This window comes from Erythrolamprus reginae, chromosome 8 (assembly GCF_031021105.1).
Source record: "Erythrolamprus reginae isolate rEryReg1 chromosome 8, rEryReg1.hap1, whole genome shotgun sequence".
In the NCBI taxonomy this organism is placed as follows: domain Eukaryota; kingdom Metazoa; phylum Chordata; class Lepidosauria; order Squamata; family Dipsadidae; genus Erythrolamprus; species Erythrolamprus reginae.
Genome location: NC_091957.1, coordinates 21,249,582 through 21,267,308, shown reverse-complemented (window position 1 = coordinate 21,267,308; position 17,727 = coordinate 21,249,582). Strand labels below are relative to the sequence as shown.

Genomic DNA, 17,727 nt, shown 5'->3' with positions numbered 1-17,727 from the left:
GACTGTTCAAAATTACGACACTGGGGGGGGGGGAGTTCCCTTATGACCGTTTTTCACCCTTTCCACTGATGCAGCATCCCCCATGGCCACATAAATCAAAATTCAGATCCTGGGCAACTGACTCAAATTGGTGACGGTTGTAAAATGGAGCAAACATTCACAGCTGTCTCGCATAGCAACAGAAACATTGAGTTCCATTGGGGTTGTAAGTCGAGGACTTAAACCTGTAGGAACCTCTCTCCCTGCTCCACTGCTGTTTATATATAATCTCGGTGGCCCCAATATCATTCTTCCTAGGGCAGAATGCTATTACTGTTGCTACCAGCGCATTGCGTGCACAGCTTCAGTTCTCTTGCATTCGTTTGTGTGCGTCCTAGCGTGTTTTCGCTTCTGCTCATGTGCAGGAACAAAATCTTGCGTGAGAGAGATTTCGGTGAGTTTTCGGCATGCACAGAAGCAAAAAATCTCGTGCGTGCGTCCCCTTGCAAGAGTTTGTTTCCTACGCATGCGCAGAAACAAAAACATGCTAGGATGCATGTGAGAGAACCGAAACTGCATGCCCAGCACACCATTCGCTACTGGGGCGCCGTTCTCTACCGTACAGGTAGCAACCCACTACTGGTTCCTCCCTCTCTTTAAGTCCCACCTGGTTTCTCCCTTCTGATCTGCCCAGGGGGAAAAAATATCACCACAATATCAACAACAACTGTCCCACGCACGATTCAGCGGTATAAAACTGAAATGTTTAATAACAATAGAAAATGAAGGCTCCCCTCCTTTCGCCCAAACGAATCCGGAGGTAGAGGGAAAGTGTCAAGGGTCAGTAAAACGGGGAAGAGGACGCAGAGTTTGGTCCATTGGCCTCTGATTTTCGTGTCCTGGGAGGGGGAAGCTTTTTGGGTCTGTCACTATTCTCCCCATTGCAAAGTGTGTTTCCCCCGATATGTGGTCTTCTTCCTGGACTTTGGAAGTTGAATCTCACAAGTTTGGTCAACCATAGAGGCCACTTAGGAGGTGGAAGGGGGCACGTGAGTGTTTCAGTCCATGACCAAGATGGTGAACAGCCAAGCGTTCATGTGAGTTGTGTTGCACCAGGTCAACCCAACGCGATCCTCTAGAACGGGTAGGAGAAAGTCCCCCCTTGTCCCCCTGTTTCCTTCCAGAGGAGGACTAAGACTCTCGTGGATGACTGGCAGTCACCCCACATCAAAGCAGCACCCGTACACTCCTCCCCCCACCGTCAATCACGGCACGAGCTTGGTGAGGTCCAGCGCAGGAGCAGGGGTGGTGAGATGGTAAGGCATGTAATTGGGCCGTGGATATGAGAATTTGTTGAGGCACTTCAAGTTCCCTGTCTTGATGATACACTGAACGGGCCACAGGATGATGCAGAAGAGAATGATGATCAAGATGGAAAGCAGGACAACCCGTTTCCAGTCGTCACATATTGAGCAGCGGGACAGGCGTCCGATGAAGCCCTCGGTGGGGGTCTCGGGGACTTCGGGCTTGCTAGGGGCTATGTCGATGGTGATGCAGGTGTGAGCATGTTCGGGATCGGAGCACTGTCTGCAACACAGCTTGGTCCCTTCCATCCAGAGAAGTTTCTCTCTCTGGAGTTCTGGCGGTAAAGTCGCCATCACGTCTTTGCTCGTCTGGAGACCCGGAGCACCTTCGAGCGGGATCTCGGTGAGCTGCCTGCAGAAGGGGCATGGGAGCTGATCTTCCACCCGGTTGGGCGGGAGGGCAGCCGTCAGCCGGGCCAAACACTCCAAGCAGAACGTGTGATGGCAGTGAAGGACCTTGGGCGTCTTGAAGAGGTTGTCGTAGGTGTTGAAGCAGATGGAGCATTCAACAGGCGAGGTGGGCCGCTCTGTCGGGGAGCCCAGCCTGGTCTTCCCGTCGACGGGGGAGCTCAACGGAGACCCGATGGGCGAACAGACGGTGGGCCTGCTTTCCGTCGAGGGAGACGTGATCACGATCGGGTTGAGCGGGATGGGTCTCTCACGGGGGTCCGCCGGGATGGGGCTTTGGGGAGTCGAGGGGGGAGATTCTGGCACTTCGGTGTGCCAGACCTGGGTGAAGCAGGACATCACGGAACCTGGGGAAATAAGAAACCAGAATTAATAGAAAGCCAACAGGGAATTGTCCTATATCAGTATTTCTCGATCGGAGCAACTTTAAAGATGGGTGGACTTCCACTCCCAGAATTCCCTAGTCACCCCAAGAATTCCAGGAGTTGATGTCCACCCATGCTGGCTGGGGAATTCTGGGAGTCAAAGTCCACCCATTTTTTAAAATTTGCAAGGATGAGAAAAACCGCCGTAGAAGTTTAATTCCTAAATCTTTCTAACCCCTTTTTTTCTTCCCCAAAATCTTCCTTAGCCTTCTATGGGAATAGAAATCTACATTTTATTCGCGTGTCCAGAATATTAACTCTTGGAAAACGGGGAACACCAACACTTGAAAACTTCCTCAGAAACAGCAGGAAAGAACTGCATGAAAAGAGAAAAAAATAAATGGAATTGAATCACACGTACCCCAGCCGGTGCTTCTCCTAAATTGAGAAGGCAGGAGCGTTGCTGTCTCCATGAAATCCACAAGGGATCTCGAAGGGGTCCCAGGTAGAGACCCTGTTTGCTGGGGTGGGCTGGGGGGGGCAGCGTTGGCCGGGCCGCACACAAAGCCTAAGACAGAAGCAGAATAGGAATCTGTTCAGGAGGATGCGGAGGTAACGGAGGCCAGCATGGCTAAACTCCCACACAATTGTTCTATCCGGCCCAGTTAATTATCAGTAATTAAGCCCCAATGAAGACTCAGAAGCAAAGTCACTATGTATATTTGTCTATTTACAAAGAAACGTGCTGGAAATAGCAATGCAATCATAGGAATGTCAGTCCGACTGCCAAAAGTCCACCGTTATCAGCAGAGTTAATAACAAGCGTCTGACATAAGGTAATAAATTCAAGTCATTAGTTTTTAGCGTTGACAAATGACTTCAAAAACCAGGATTTCAGGATTGCAGAAGGATTTAAGAGGGACTCTTGGTTGCTAGCTCTCTCTCTATATATATAGGAACATTGAACTGATCTAATGTTGTCGGAGATATTCTTTGTCTCCCTCGCATTCTTCTTACCCTTGCGTCTAATATGGGGTCCACAATATCCCCCTCCTCATCTGATGCAAACATTACCACAGCTGAGGGATTCTGCAGTCTCTCGGGGTTCCCCAGGCCCTAACTCCCTCACTCCCACTTTCCAATTCCTTTGATAAACACACTGGCCCACGATACCCAGACGGACCCAGTTCATCCTCCTCAAAGTCCGTGATCAAAGGAGCTGGAAGCAAGCCAGCCACAACAGAAATCTGTCCTTTGTTGTATTTTTTTTGGTGGGGGGTGTAAAAAAAATTTAAAAAGTACTGCGAAGCTTTGTTCTCTCTCTCTCATACATGCACACAAACAAACACACCTTTCCCCAGCTTTGGGGTTACCACTCCTGACCACAAGTCTCTTTTCTTCTTCGAGGTCCAGATAAAACTTCCCTATTTTTCTTCTGCTCTGGGATGCTGAAACTTTTCATATTGTTCAAAGGGATGGCGATTTGAGATCTTCCCTAAATTGAGGACCTTTTTTTTTTACTCTTCCCACAAAGAGATTTATGTCCCCCTCAGCAGGGCCTGGGGAAAGCATCCGTGGGCGGTTTTACAATAGAACTTGTGCCTTCCAAATTTATAAAGAAATCTTATTTCCACTATAGGCTTGCAAGCAGCCCAATTCTATTTAGAATTGGCTTTTGCTAGTTTCTTTTTCTTTTCTACGGTGCAAGCATGATCTAGCAAAACAAAAACAAAAAACCCACGGGACGTTGGGGAAACTTCCTGGTTCTCCTAATAGAATAGAATAGAATAAGAGTATATAGAAGGGAATAGAAAATAGAATACAATAAGAAGAGAATAGAATTAGAATAGAAATAAAATAGAATAGAATAGAATTCTTTATTGGCCAAGTGCGATTGGACACACAAGGAATTTGTCTTTGGTGCAGATGCCCTCAGTGTACATAAAAGAAAAGATACAGGAAGAAAACCAAATCTCTCCATCTGAAAAGCAACATGGAAAATGCAGCAACATTTGCAAACCAGTGTTTTTGGGCCTCAGGCCAAATTGGTGGTAGGATAATGGAGACAGCGGGTAACTCACACTAATTTGTGTATCTTGCTGTCCCCCAAAACCTGTAAAACTGGTTTCTGAACCTAGCTGCTCTGGAGAATTTAAAAGTCACCCTAAAGAAACTTGAGTCACCCCAAACATTTCCCCAAAGAAGTTGGGGTGACGTTTCTTCGGATCATGGGAATCCCGTGCTAGGGAAAATGCATTTAAGCATTGCTACAGACTTTTGGAGTTTTTCCTTCCAACTGATCTGTGGAAGTGGTAGTATTTATAAGGGGATTTTCCTAAAGATTTTAGAGCTGCAAAAAGGAAAAAAAATAGCCCTTTCCATCCACAAAGGATTGTTCCCCGATCCCAAATTTCCTCCCCTAAACGGAGTTAAAATCTCCAGAGTTGGAGTATTCATAACTTCTGGATTTAAACTATTCCACAGATTTATTATTCTAACTGTCAGGAAATTTCTCCTTAGTTGTAGGTTACTTCTCTCCTTATTTAGTTTCCACCCATTGCTTCTTGCCCTACCCTCAGGTGCTTTGGAGAATAGAATAACAGAGTTGGAAGGGAGCTTGGAGGTTTTCTAGTCCAATCCCCTGCTTAGGCTGGAAACCCTACGCTGCTTCAGACAAATGGTTATCCAATGTCCTCTTCAAAGCTTCCAGTGTTGGAGAATTCACAACTTCTGGAGGCAAGTTGTTCCATAGACTAATTGATCTAACTATCACGAAATTTCTCCTTAGTTCTAAGTTGTTTTTCTCCTTGTTTAGTTTCCACCCATTGCTTCTTGTTCTACCCTCAGATGCTTTGGGGAATAGCTTGACTCCTTCTTCTTTGTGGCAACCCCTGAGATAGTGAAACACTGCTATCATGTCTCCCCTGGTCCTACTTTTTATTAAACTAGACATACCCAGTTCCTGCAACCGTTCCTCATATGTTTTAGCCTCCAGTCCTCTAATCATCTTTGTTGCTATTTCTGGAGTCTCAACATCCTTTTTACATCGTGGCAACCAAAACTGAATGCAGTGCTCCAAGTGTGGCCTTACGAAGGCATTATATAGTGGCAAAAATTACACGGATAAAAATTTAAAAATCGATTTGCTTGCATTATTCCTCCCCCCCCCCCCTTTTCATCGGCTCATAAAGCTCCAGAGCTACACATAGAAACATAGAAGATTGACGGCAGAAAAAGATCTCATGGTCCATCTAGTCTGCACTTATACTATTTCCTGTATTTTATCTTAGGACGGATATATGTTTATCCCAGGCATCTTTAAATTCATTGACTGTGGATTCACCAACCACGTCTGCTGGAAGTTTGTTCCAAGCATCTACAGTCAAATAATATTTTCTCACGTTGCTTCTGATCTTTCCCCCAACTAACCTCAGATTGTGGCCCCTTGTTCTTGTGTTCACTTTCCTATTAAAAACACTTCCCTCCTGAACCTCATTTAACCCTTTAACATATTTAAATGTTTCGATCATGTCCCCCCCTCTCCCTTCAGTCCTCCAGACTCTACAGATGGAGTTCATGAAGTCTTTCCTGACTTACGTTTTATGCTTAAGACCTTCCACCATTTTTGTAACCCATCTTTGGACCTGTTCAATTTGATCCATATCTTTTATAACTTCTTATTGGCAGGCACCTAGTGTACCTATGCACGAGTCCTCGTGCCTTTCCTATCCACATCTACTTTGAAGTCACTCAATTGCCATACTTGAAGATGATTAAGTTAACCACGCGCCCGGATGTTTGTCAAAAGCACCATCCAGAGGTGGAGCCCAGGGAGTTCTCGTGGGAGAGGCGCCGCCTTTTGCCTCCCGGGCTAACATGATGGAAACACGGGTGCGAAGGTGGATTTATCCCCGCCAAGCTATTCCGAGGTTGCAATTCCACAGCCTTGCTCAAAAGAAAAATGCTTAGAGGCTTGGCTGACATAACCGGAGTGGTTGAAGTTTATCGCCTCATTAAAATCAGCCTCACATGCCTCTCTGTGTTTCATTAGAACTGCAGGCAGTTCTTGAGTTACGACGGCCAATCGGGAAACCGGAGAACTTCTGTTCAGTAAGCGATGCAATCATTCAGTTTTTGCAAAATGAATTTGGTTTTCCCCACTTGTCAATGGGGGGGTCAGAAATGGCGATCAGGTGCCCTTCCCTCCTGGGATGCTACAACTATCATACATACATATGACTGCCAAGCACCTGGATTTGAATCATGTTACACAGACATGGTCATAAACACAAGGACTGGTCTTAAATTCAATTTCCCCCCCCCCTCCAGACGTATCGTAACTTTGGTCATTGAACAAATGGGTATCAGTCAAGGATTACCGGTGCAGATTCTGTGCTGCAAAACTCCAGCTAGCCACTAGGTGGCTGAAAAGCATTCAAGATCCATATCTCTCTGCTGCCCCTAGTGGTCCTCTGGAGTTTTGCAGAACATTAAAAAAATGTTTGCTTTTACACAAACCTTGGATGTCTTATAACCAAGTTATTGATCAGGGAGTGAGTTCTTCCACAAAAACCCACGCGTTGGGATCTAAGCCCTAGCGGTGACTCCCAAGAATAAAACTTGGGAGAACATTTTGACTGATTTTAGGCTACTATTACACATTTATTAATTATATGATTTACAGAATTACAGTATTTATGCTATTGCTATTACACTATTATTACACATTTATTAATCACAGCTTTTAAGATTTATGACCGAAAGGACTAGCCTATTTGAAGCAGGAATAATATATAAAACAAATCATTCTGAGAACATATAAAAACTTCTGTTTCTTTAAATTAAATTACATGGAAATGTGTGGGATTTCTTTTGCCACCTGCTCAAAGCCACTTTAAAAGCAAACTCACCTGTCTTGCGTTGGGAGATCCTAGAAGCAGCAATGCATGTTTAAAAGTTTCTGGCTCTTTTTTTTCTTTAAAAAAATTCCTTTTCCTTCCTTCAAAACGAGGAAGAAAAAAAATCCATCTAAGACATGGGAAACGTGCTGGAGACAAATCCCTCAGCAGCCAACGCGATCCTCCCCAAAACAGCACTGCTCACATCACCTGGGGCTGAGATACCTTTTATAGCCTCTGCTCTTCCAGGTGACTGGATGGTTCTTACCTGTCTCAGCCAGGTGTGGCTGCTGGGCTTCCGATTGGCTGGCTTCCCAGGAGGGGGGCGTGGTTTCTTGTGTTGACAAACAAGACCGGCTAGAGCAGCTTCTCGACAGCAGGAAACATTCCCAAGTAAATTTAAACTTCCAAAGATCGGAGAAAATAAAGGCCGGCCAGTTTGGTCCTGTTCGAAGTGGTTTAGATAAGATCCACAGTTGATGATGTATGTTTGCCGGCTGGGGAAATTTCTCAGGAATCGGTTTGAATCCAATCCAATCGAGACCCTTTTCTTGTGATTTCTGCTTGGCCCTGGAATGAATTATTATTATTATTATTATTATTATTATTATTATTATTATTATTATTTCCCCTCTTTCTAAAATTGTTCTTTCACACAAGAAGGAACGAGGAGGAGGAGACGGGCGTGAAGGAAACGCTTGCTTGTTAGGACTGTCCCGCTCTGCAAAAGTAAATTATTAACAATTTATTGGGTTAACTTAAATAAACTTTTAAAAGAACCTGGAATGCGCAAAAAACGTTGATTAAAATAAAAACTACCTCGAAGTCAAGAGGACATTTAAGATCTACCTAGGAATGGAGAGAATCCTATTAATTATATACTGCTCAAAAAAAATAAAGGGGACATTCAAAGAACACATCCTAGATCTGAATGAATGAAATATTCTCATTGAATATTTCATTTGCTCAACTATTCCATTTGCACAACAACATGTGAAATTGACTGTCAATCAGTGTTGCCTCCTAAGTGGACAGTTTGATTTCACAGAAGTTTGATTGACTTGGAGTTGGGTTCTGTTGTTTAAGTATTCCCTTTATTTTTTTGAGCAGTGTAATTAATTTAATTATAAAACACCCCTTAGGGGTTGTCTTTTGTTCCTTCACCCAAAACTTCTCTGATTTCAGAAGAGCAAAACCCAGCTGCCATGTTTTGGATTTTGATCCGTGATGGGTTGGTGCTGATTCGGATCGGTGCTTTAGAACCGGTAGTGGAAATTTGCCGCCACTTGCTGAACTGGTTGCCGTGGCTGGGGGAAAAAACTCCTTTGCGCATGTGCCGATTTCCATGGTGGGAGGGGGTACAAGTGAAGCATGCACATGGGTGCAAAACACACACTTCCATTGTGATGTAAAGGGTCGGAAAGGTAAGTGACACCCAGACCTAAATTTGATGTTAGGACAAAAAGAAAAATAGCATCTTTTAACTCCGAGGACCCCATGGGTGTGGAAGTACAGTGGTACCTCTACCTAAGAATGCCTCTACTTACGAACTTTTCTAGATAAGAAAAGTTCAATACTTTTTTGCCTCTTCTCAAGTGCACAATATTATCAGAAGGGCCCTTATCGGAGATAATTGGATTATTGATTATTGATTTGTCATGTTCTCCTGATCCATTGATTTGGGTGGGCTATTGGAATGACAATCAGGCACCCCATTGTACTTCCGGAGACTTCTTATCCAAGTCTCGCGCTTCACAGGTCTTCTTAAGGACTAGGAACTTGCCTTCCTCACTTTCTAGCTGGAGGGCGGGGGGGGGGGGGGGAAGAGAAAGAAATATTTAAAGAGCGGCGACAAAAAAAGAGGCCGAAGCTTCTCCACTTTGAAAAACCCTTTCAGGACATCAAAGAAGCTCTTTGCTTTATGGCTTTGATGTTTTTTCCAGAGACCCCCTTGGGGGCATATTCATGTAGGGAGGAGGGCTTATGCTGTTCCCAACAGCTGTTCACACATCTGGGGAGGATATTCCACCACCAAGCAGCCTCCAAACTCAATTTTTGTCTTCGTGAAACCGATCGTTCTAATTGGAGGACAAGGAAATTATACCTGGGAGCGTTTATTCCTGGCTTCAAGGACTCTCAACGCAGCTGGAGAAAATCTGGATTCTTTTTAAAAAAATAAATAAATAAATTTAATTAAATTTATTTCTAGGCTGTCCAACTCCCGAAGGACTCTGGGCGGCTTACAACAGGATGTAGAAAATATTTTATTTTTCGCTTATTGAATTTTAACTTTAAAAGCATATGGATGCATTCATATCCTACCTTTCTGGGACATGGACAACTAGTTGGTTATCAATAGGTATCATTCCATCACATTATCCTTTTAAATGATATTTATATTGACAACCCTATACAGATTGACTGATTCCCCCCCCCCTAATTTCTAGTTATACTGTTTCTCCCACACCGTATAATATTCTTTTTCTTCACGATTTTGAAATTCTAAGGTCAATTTCACCATTTCTGTGCATTCCATTGGGTTTTTTTCTTTCTTTATTAAATTTGAATTTTAAAAGGCATCTGGACACATTCATACTCTTCATTTCTGTGACATCGACAACTAGTTGGTTATCAATAGGTATCATTCCATCGCATTATCATTTTAAATGATATTTACCCTATACAGATTTACTTATTTTTTTCCCTAATTTCTAACCAGTTATACAGTCCTTCCCACGCTGTATAATATTCTTTTTCTTCACGATTTTGAAATTATAAGATCAATTTTACCATTTCTGCGCGTTCCATTTTTAAATAATAGTAATAATAATAATAATAATAATAATAACAACAACAACAATTACTACTACTACTATTGTTGTTGTTGGTTGTTGTTGTTGTTGTTGTTATTATTATTATTATTATTATTTGTGTTCTCTGGGAGGGGCAACTTTCAGGAAAATCTGAATTTTTTCCACGGACTGGGATAGCCCTGTCGCCCTCTTCTGGACTTTGGGCTCAGGATGATAGGCATTGCAATCTCAGTCCACGCTGCTTTGTAGATCTCTTTTATTTTATTTTTACTGCCAGGGGGTTTCATGAAAACTTCGGTTCCCAGAATCCCCCAGTTTGCCCCCCCCCAAGAGAGACTTTTGGGAGTTGAAACCCCCCCCCCCACTTCTGGAAGGAGCCAACATTTAAAGGATCGGGGGGGGGAAGAGAAGAACCGGTTCCCGCCGACTTGATTTTAAACGGCTGAGTCGTTGAGTCAGCATTTCTGCCGGCAAAGTCATTCAAAAAAACCCCAGAGCTGCTTTTAATTGGATCGCGCTCTGGCTTGGCAGCTCTCCGGCTGTGATTATCATTATGTAAGAATTAACCGGGGTGGCTCGGCAAGGCACAAGGCCGATGATGTCATACCATCCTTGCCCGGTTAAAGACATGAGTCACCGGCCCCATTTCCCAATTTCAGGAATAGCAAGGATTCTCCTGGGGTTAACACCAGCTTCTTCTTCTTCTTTGATTTTTTTTTTCCCAGGCAATTAAGAGTCAGCAGACAATGATCTTGCTCTTTGGAGAACGAATGAACGGGAGCGAGCGAAGCTTTTGGAGCACCTATTGAATTTCTGCCTGGCCAGCGTTTAAAAGAGCCAAGTAGCCTGAGTTTAATAGCAATAGCAATAGCATTTAGACTTATATACCACTTCACAGTGCTTTGACAGCCCTCTCTAAGCGGTTGACAGAATCAGCCTCTTGCCCCCAACAATCTGGGTCCTCATTTTGACCCACCTCGGAAGGAAGGAAGGCTGAGTCAATCTTGAGCCGGTGGTGGGATTTGAACTGCTGAACTGCAGCTAGCAGTTAGCTGAAGAAGCCTGCAGTGCTGCACTCTAACCACTGCCCCACCCAGGCTCTTAAACGTTTTCCCTCCTTCCGAGGTGGGTCAAATGAGGACCCAGATTGTGGAGGGCAAGAGCACAATTCTGTAAATCACTTAGATAGGGCTGTGAAACATTGTGAAATGGTATATATAAGACTAAATGCTATTGCCAACCAAGCTGGTTTTGTGTCCAGAGGTTCTACAAGGGCCTTCTCAGTGGTGGCTCCCTCCCTCCAAGAACAGAGGTTTCAAACTCAAGATCCGGCCCATGGAGTACTTAAATCCAGCCAGCCAGGAAATACCAAAAGACCAGCCCGTGGTATCTCTGCCAGCCAAGTCACCACCCTCATCCCCTTTTCAACCTCCAACGCTTCCTGTAGCACTTTACCAGCCAAAATGGGGCACAGAGGCTTCCAGCAGCACTCTGCCGCAAAGATGGGTTCCTCCCGCTTCGGACTGGTTCTATGGAACTGGTAGTTACTTGGCAGCCTGAATCACTGGAACCGGCAGTGAACCAAGCCTGCCACGCACCCAACCAGCTCTCTCGGTAGCACCCTAGGCGCCGTCATCCTGGTTTTTTGGTTTTTTTAGCACTGCAGGTCAAGGAGCAAACCAGAAGGAAAGAAAACTAGAACCCACCCCTGCTCTGCTGCCCAAAAAACAGAGTGCGCGGAGGCCTCCGAAGGTTTCCGTGAGCCGTGTTTTTGGCCAGTAAAGTGCTGCAGGAGGCTTTTCAGGGCAAAAACAGGACTGAGGGGGCTGCATTCTTCCGGGGTTTGTAAAACGAGGACCCAGATTGTTGGGGGCAAAAGGCTGACCCTGTAAACTGCTTAGAGAGGGCTGTGAAGCGATTTATAAGTCTATGTGCTATTGCAAATGGTGGGAGGAAAGGAAGGGAAGAGGGAGGGAGGGAGGAAAAAGGAAGGAAGGAAGGAGAGGGAGGAAAAAATAAATGAAGGAGGGAGGGAGGGGAAGGAAGGAAGGAGGAAGGAAGGAAAGAATTGGTTTTATAACAAGGGTTTTTAGCTGTTTTTTTAGTATTGGATTGTCACATGTTGTTCTTACCACTGTTGTTAGCCGCCCGGGGTTCACGAAGAGGGGCGACATATAAATCCAATAAATAAAATAAAAATAAAATAAATAAGGAAGGAAGGAAGGAGGGAGGGAGGAAGGAAGGAAGGAAGGAAGGAAGGAAACAGCCGTAGTGGCACAGAATTTGGTATTGCCGACTGCCAACAGTTCAATCCCGAATGGCTCGTGGTTGATTCAGCCTTCCATCCTTCCAAGGTGGGTTAAATGAGGATCCAGATTGTTTGGGGGCCATGTGCTGATTGTGTAAACTGCTTCAAGAGGTCTGTAAAAGTAGTACGAAGCGGTATATAAATCTAAATGCTATTGCTATTGCTATTGAGCAGGGGGTTGGACTAGAAGACCTCCAAGGGTCCCTTATGTTCTTTTCTGCATTCTGTAAATTTTGAATAAGGCCAGAGGGGCAAAAACCCACAGGGGATTCATTTGGTCTTTGTTTGGTTTATCTAAGTTTCACATTCCTGCACTCAGAATGTTCCTTTTCTAATCTTGGAATTCAGCCCTCGAGGACTGGCCCCAAGGCAAAGCAGTCAAGTCCGAGGGGCCCGCAAAACCCAACTTGTGATGAAGCTTTTGTGGTGAAGGAAGCGATAAATTGGAGGTGGGAATTATTTGGCTAGAGCCGCAAAGAATGTGCTTTTATCCACCTGCTTTAGTGGGGAAATTTTGATGTACCCAGAGGCCCTTCTAAACAAAGCCCAGATTTTACAGGAGATGGCTTGGCTTTTTAAATTATTATTATTATTATTGATTGATTGATTTTGCTCGAGGCAAGATTTCAGTCAAAGCCTTTCTCTGCTGGCCCGGGTTCAGCAGTTCCACCTGGCTTCCCATTTGGATCAAAAGCACAGACTTGGGTGCCAAAAAACCCTCACCATCTGGTCAACCCGCCATCTGGTCAAAGCAAGGGAAACTGCAGTTTAATGTTTCCAAATGTAAAATAATGCACTTGGGGAAAAGGGATCCTCAATCTGAGTATTGTATTGGCAGTTCTGTGGTAGCAAGAACTTCAGAAGAGAAGGATTTAGGGGTCGTGATTTCTGACAGTCTCAAAATGGGTGAACAGTGCAGTCAGGCGGTAGGGAAAGCAAGTAGAATGCTTGGCTGCATAGCTAGAGGTAGAACAAGCAGGAAGAGGGAGGTTGTGATCCCGCTGTATAGAGCGCTGGTGAGATCACATTTGGAATACTGTGTTCAGTTCTGGAAACCTCACCTACAAAAAGCTATGGATAAAATTGAACCGGTGCAAAGATGGGCTACAAAAATGGTGGAAGGTCTTAAGCATAAAACTTATCAAGAAAGACTTCATGAACTCAATCTGTATAGTGTGGAGGACAGAAGAAAAAGTGGGGACATGATCGAAACATTTAAATATGTTAAAGGGTTAAATAAGGTCCAGGAGGGAAGTGTTTTTAATAGGAAAGTGAACACAAGAACAAGGGGGCACAATCTGAGGTTAGTTGGAGGGAAAGATCAAAAGCAACATGAGAAAATATTATTTTACTGAAAGAGTAGTAGATCCTTGGAACAAACTTCCAGCAGATGTGGTTGGTAAATCCACACTGACTGAATTTAAACATGCCTGGGATAAACATAGATCCATCCTAAGACAAAATACAGGAAATAGTATATAAGGGCAGACTAGATGGAGCATGAGATCTTTTTCTGCCGTCAATCTTCTATGTTTCTTTTTTTTTTGGAAAAAGTTTTATTAAGTATTTACAATAAAATTACACAACAAAAGACAACATATACGATATATACACATAAAATGAATATGGAAAAAGGAGAGAAGAGAGAAAAAAGGGAAGAGGAAAGGAGGATAAGAAAAAGGGAAAAAAAATAAAGCATTCTGCTTTATATATAGCATATTTGGTATCATTATTTACAATTGGCACTACTCAAAGAGTAGTGTGATTTATGTGCAGCTTATGTCTAATTTACAAAGGAAAATCTTCCTTTTTACAGTTGTTATACATTTAATACATGAGTACAATCTTATAATCTCCATATCATCTATGTTTCTAACTCATTGACATAATCCGCACGGTTCCAACACTTTACCCTTAGATTATCTACGGTTGACCTATCCAGATTCCTAAGAGGTCAGTAAGGGGTGAGTACAAGTGCACTAGAGTGCCTTCCGTCCTCTGTCCTATTGCTCTCCTATATCTCCTATACCTTTCTTCTATTCCTATATCTCTTCTTCTATTCTTTCATTGATATGTTCTATTACTATATTACTATTCTTTTCTATTATTTCTTAGATATATTTTACTATGAATATCTCCTCTATAACCTTCATCATGTATTTTACTATGTGTATATACCCACTAAACCCCTCATTGTGTATTGGACAAAATAAATAAATAAAATAAATAAATAAATAAATAAAAGTTGGGATGGAAGAGAAAGCTGGCTTGCCTTCCGTGCCAACCGGGAGGGCCTTTTTGAATGCAGCTCCTGTGAAAAAGGATGAGACCGGCTGCCAACTCAGGAGCGCATGAGTCCTAGACATGCTAATTGATTTCTGAACTATGGAGGGAATGCGCATCTCAAGACTGGAGAGAGAGAAAACTCTTTTTGGAAGTTGGAGGAGGCCCCGTGATCACCAGATGCAGCTGTGAGCAACCGCCCGCTGACACCCGTCCTGCTTTAATAAGCCACAATTAGTCAGCCGAGCTCATTATTGGCAAGGAAGAAGAAGAAGGCGAGATGCCAGGATAGGAGTGGGGGTGGGTGGGGTGGCGGTTGAGCCAGGCTTTGGGGGTAGGCAGAGGTGGTTTGGACTGGGATGCAGCAAGGGGGAACTTGTTCTGGTCCCCAAACTTGCAAGCATCGTCTTCAGAGGGTGTCCACCAAGTGGGGTTTATATGGCAACAGAACAATATATAACTTATATCTTTTATGTACAATGAGAGCTTGACAAATGGTCTTGGCCGATAAAGATTTCTGTCTGTCTCTCTGTCTCTGTCTCTCTCTACCTGTCCCTATCATTTATTCTATTCTATCCTATCCTATCCTATCCTATCTATCTATCTATCTATCTATCTATCTATCTATCTATCTATCATCTATCCATCCATCCATCCATCCATCCATCCATCCCTCTCTCTCTCTCTCTATTTATCTATCTCTATCTATCTATCTATGTCTGTCTATCTATGTCTGTCTGTCGGTCTATCTATGTCTGTCTGTCGGTCTATCTATGTCTGTCTGTCTGTCTGTCTGTCTGTCTGTCTGTCTGTCTATCTATCTATCTATGTCTGTCTATCTATGTCTGTCTATCTATGTCTGTCTGTCTGTCTGTCTGTCTATATCTATATCTTTATCTATCTATCTGTCATCCATCCATCCATCTAATCTAAAGTATGTATCTATCTAATTCTACCTACCTATCTACCTACCTATCTACCTACCTACCTACCTGTCTGTCTGTCTGTCTGTCTATCTATCTATCTATCTATCTATCTATCTATCTATCTATCTATCTATCTAAATATGAATAAGTATCAATATAATAAAATATAGTTAAAGGGGGGAAAATATAAACCAGAATCAGAACAAGACGTAGAAGGGAAATCTTTTCCTTTTTTTATTTAATACCGTTCCAAAAGGCAGGGAATAAACGAGAGACAAATTAATATCTGAGGATCCGTTCTCTGTCGGTTTCATAAGGGAATCAATGGCCTGAGAATGTGTGGGAGCTGCATCTCTCCAGCCAAGTCCATATCCTTGAGGCTGTTTTTTCCTGTGTTGCCAAAGGGAGTTGGGGGGTTGGACTAGATGACCTTTGAGATGACCTTTGAGCCCATCTGGCCAATTCTGCCTTTGCTGGGCTAATTTTCCTGCCGGGGGAGTCTAGATCCTAGAAAGCTCTTTCATTTCCTCCTCGTTTTATAAGCCACACAACCTGGGTTTATTGCTCTTGCTGCATATTTGCCTGCTGGGTGCAGATGTCAATCAGTTATTGGATAAAAAGAAAATTTACAGCCTTTTTTAAAGTGGAAGCTTGTTCTTTCGGCAGGAAGAGGCACGGCCAAAGAGAGATAAGGACACTCGTCTCCTTAATGATTCCTCCTGAAAGTTTAAACCAGTTAAATGAAATTATTATTTTTTTTTAAAAAAGGAAAAACCGGTCATTTCTGGCTGATGAAAGCACATGGATAGACACTCACTGGGGCAGTTGAATCGTGTTTTACCTGGCTGCAAACAGGGAAGAGAAATTTATTGGAAAGAGCCAACCAGATCCAGTTCGGTCAAAAATTGCTCCTTGGGCCATAAAAGAAAATTGGCTAGAATCGAACATGTCATCCGGAAGTGGGGGGGGGGGGGGAGTGAATCATAAGTTGTTTTTCTTTCTTTTAGAAAAACAATCTTTATTCATTTTCCAACGTTAAAAAAAACAAATACAATACAAAAACACAAATACAAATATAAACTCTAACTCAAGTTTAGAAACTTAAAACTTTCATCTATACTGATAGTAAAGATCTTAAAAGCTGTAGAGTAATTGGGTCAACAGGTAGGTCGACACTATTTATGACATCTGATAAATTTATAGATATTAATTTTTCTCTTCTTCCTTTTTAATTTTTCCTCTTCTCTTTCCTTCCCCCTGTGTGGGATCTAATTAGTCGCTGGGATTCGTGCGGCAGAAGGTGGTCTCAGAGATATTCTGGTCCGATGCCATGTAAGGCTTTATAGGTCATAACCAACACTTTGAATTGTGACCGGAAACTGATCGGCAGCCAATGCAGACTGCGGAGTGATGGTGTAACATGGGCAGATCAAGAGAAGCCCATGATTGCTCTCGCAGCCGCGTTCTGCACAATCTGGAGTTTCTGAACACTTTTCAAAGGTAGTCCCATTAGCAAGTTAACCTATAGTTTCTTTTATTAAAATATCTATTCTATTCTATTCTATTCCATTCCATTCCAATCCATTTATAGAAACATAGAAGATTGACAGCAGAAAAAGACCTCCTGGTCCATCTAGTCTGCCCTTATACTATTTCCTTTATTTTATCTTAGGATGGATATATGTTTATCCCAAAAATGTTTACATTCTGTTACTGTGGATTTCCCAACCACGTCTGCTGGAAATTTGTTCCAAGCATCTACTACTCTTTCAGTAAAATCATATTTTCTCATCTCCTGCCGACGGGCGCGCCTGTGCCCGCAACCACCTCGGAGGGAGCCAAAAACGGTAGGCCTTCACTAATTAACATCTCTATCATTAAAAACATTCACAAGCTATGTTTTTAAGCCCTTTTGAAAGGCCAGGAGGGTAGGGGCGGTACAGATCTCCTGAAGGCAGTTGGTTCCAGAGAACCGGAACCACCACAGAGGGCCCTACCCATTTGACCTTGTCTGGCCGATGGGATCCGTAGAAGGCCAACCCTGTGAGTTCTGATCGGTCACTGGGAGGTGTGGGGCAGGAGACGGTTCTGTAAGTAATCTGGTCCTAAGCCATGTAGGGCTTTATAGGTAATAAGTGATGTCTGAAATTGTGTCCAGAGACCAGACGGAAGCCAGTGCAGCTCGCAGAGTGATGGAGTTGTACAGGTGTACCGAGTTTATACCAGAACAGCTCACGCGGCTGCATTCTGGACTAGTTGTAGTCTCCGTACTTTCTTCAAGGGTAGCCCAATGTAAAGCGCATTGCAGGGAAGGCTGAATAGGGAGGGGTTGCTCTGTTTTTCTTTTCTTTACTTTATCCATCCATCCATCCATCCATCCATC

At 43.4% G+C, this 17,727-nt stretch overlaps 2 protein-coding genes across 4 annotated transcripts in view; one reads left to right on the top strand and one right to left on the bottom strand.

Moving 5' to 3' along the window:
• The window catches only part of LOC139171230 (tyrosine-protein phosphatase non-receptor type 11-like), a 45,435-nt gene extending 42,976 nt beyond the window's left edge, over positions 1-2,459 (top strand). The window contains exon 16 of the mRNA XM_070759222.1: positions 2,383-2,459. The gene's annotated coding sequence lies outside the window, so the exon portion shown is untranslated. The remainder of the gene's footprint in view (positions 1-2,382) is intronic.
• RNF223 (ring finger protein 223) lies at positions 722-7,253 on the bottom strand. Of its 3 annotated transcripts, none has more exons than XM_070759227.1 (3): positions 7,027-7,253; positions 2,538-2,684; positions 722-2,098 (listed from the first exon to the last, which is right to left on the bottom strand). In XM_070759227.1, the coding sequence occupies exons 2-3, from the start codon at positions 2,587-2,589 to the stop codon at positions 1,245-1,247; spliced, it is 906 nt and encodes a 301-aa protein (XP_070615328.1). In that variant the 5' UTR covers positions 2,590-2,684; positions 7,027-7,253; the 3' UTR covers positions 722-1,244. The 3 variants fall into 3 exon arrangements, with proteins under 3 accessions (XP_070615328.1, XP_070615329.1, XP_070615330.1); XM_070759228.1 differs by having other exon boundaries at positions 2,538-2,708; positions 7,027-7,202; XM_070759229.1 differs by lacking the exon at positions 2,538-2,684 and having other exon boundaries at positions 7,027-7,202.
• Positions 7,254-17,727: the final 10,474 nt, after the last annotated feature.

Excerpts from the sequence above, each read along its gene's own strand:
- RNF223 (XM_070759227.1), bottom strand. The coding sequence starts at position 2,589 with ATGGAGACAGCAACGCTCCTGCCTTCTCAATTTAGGAGAAGCACCGGC. Across the intron at positions 2,099-2,537 it reads TAGGAGAAGCACCGGCTGGG|GTTCCGTGATGTCCTGCTTC; the intron begins GTACGTGTGATT and ends TTATTTCCCCAG.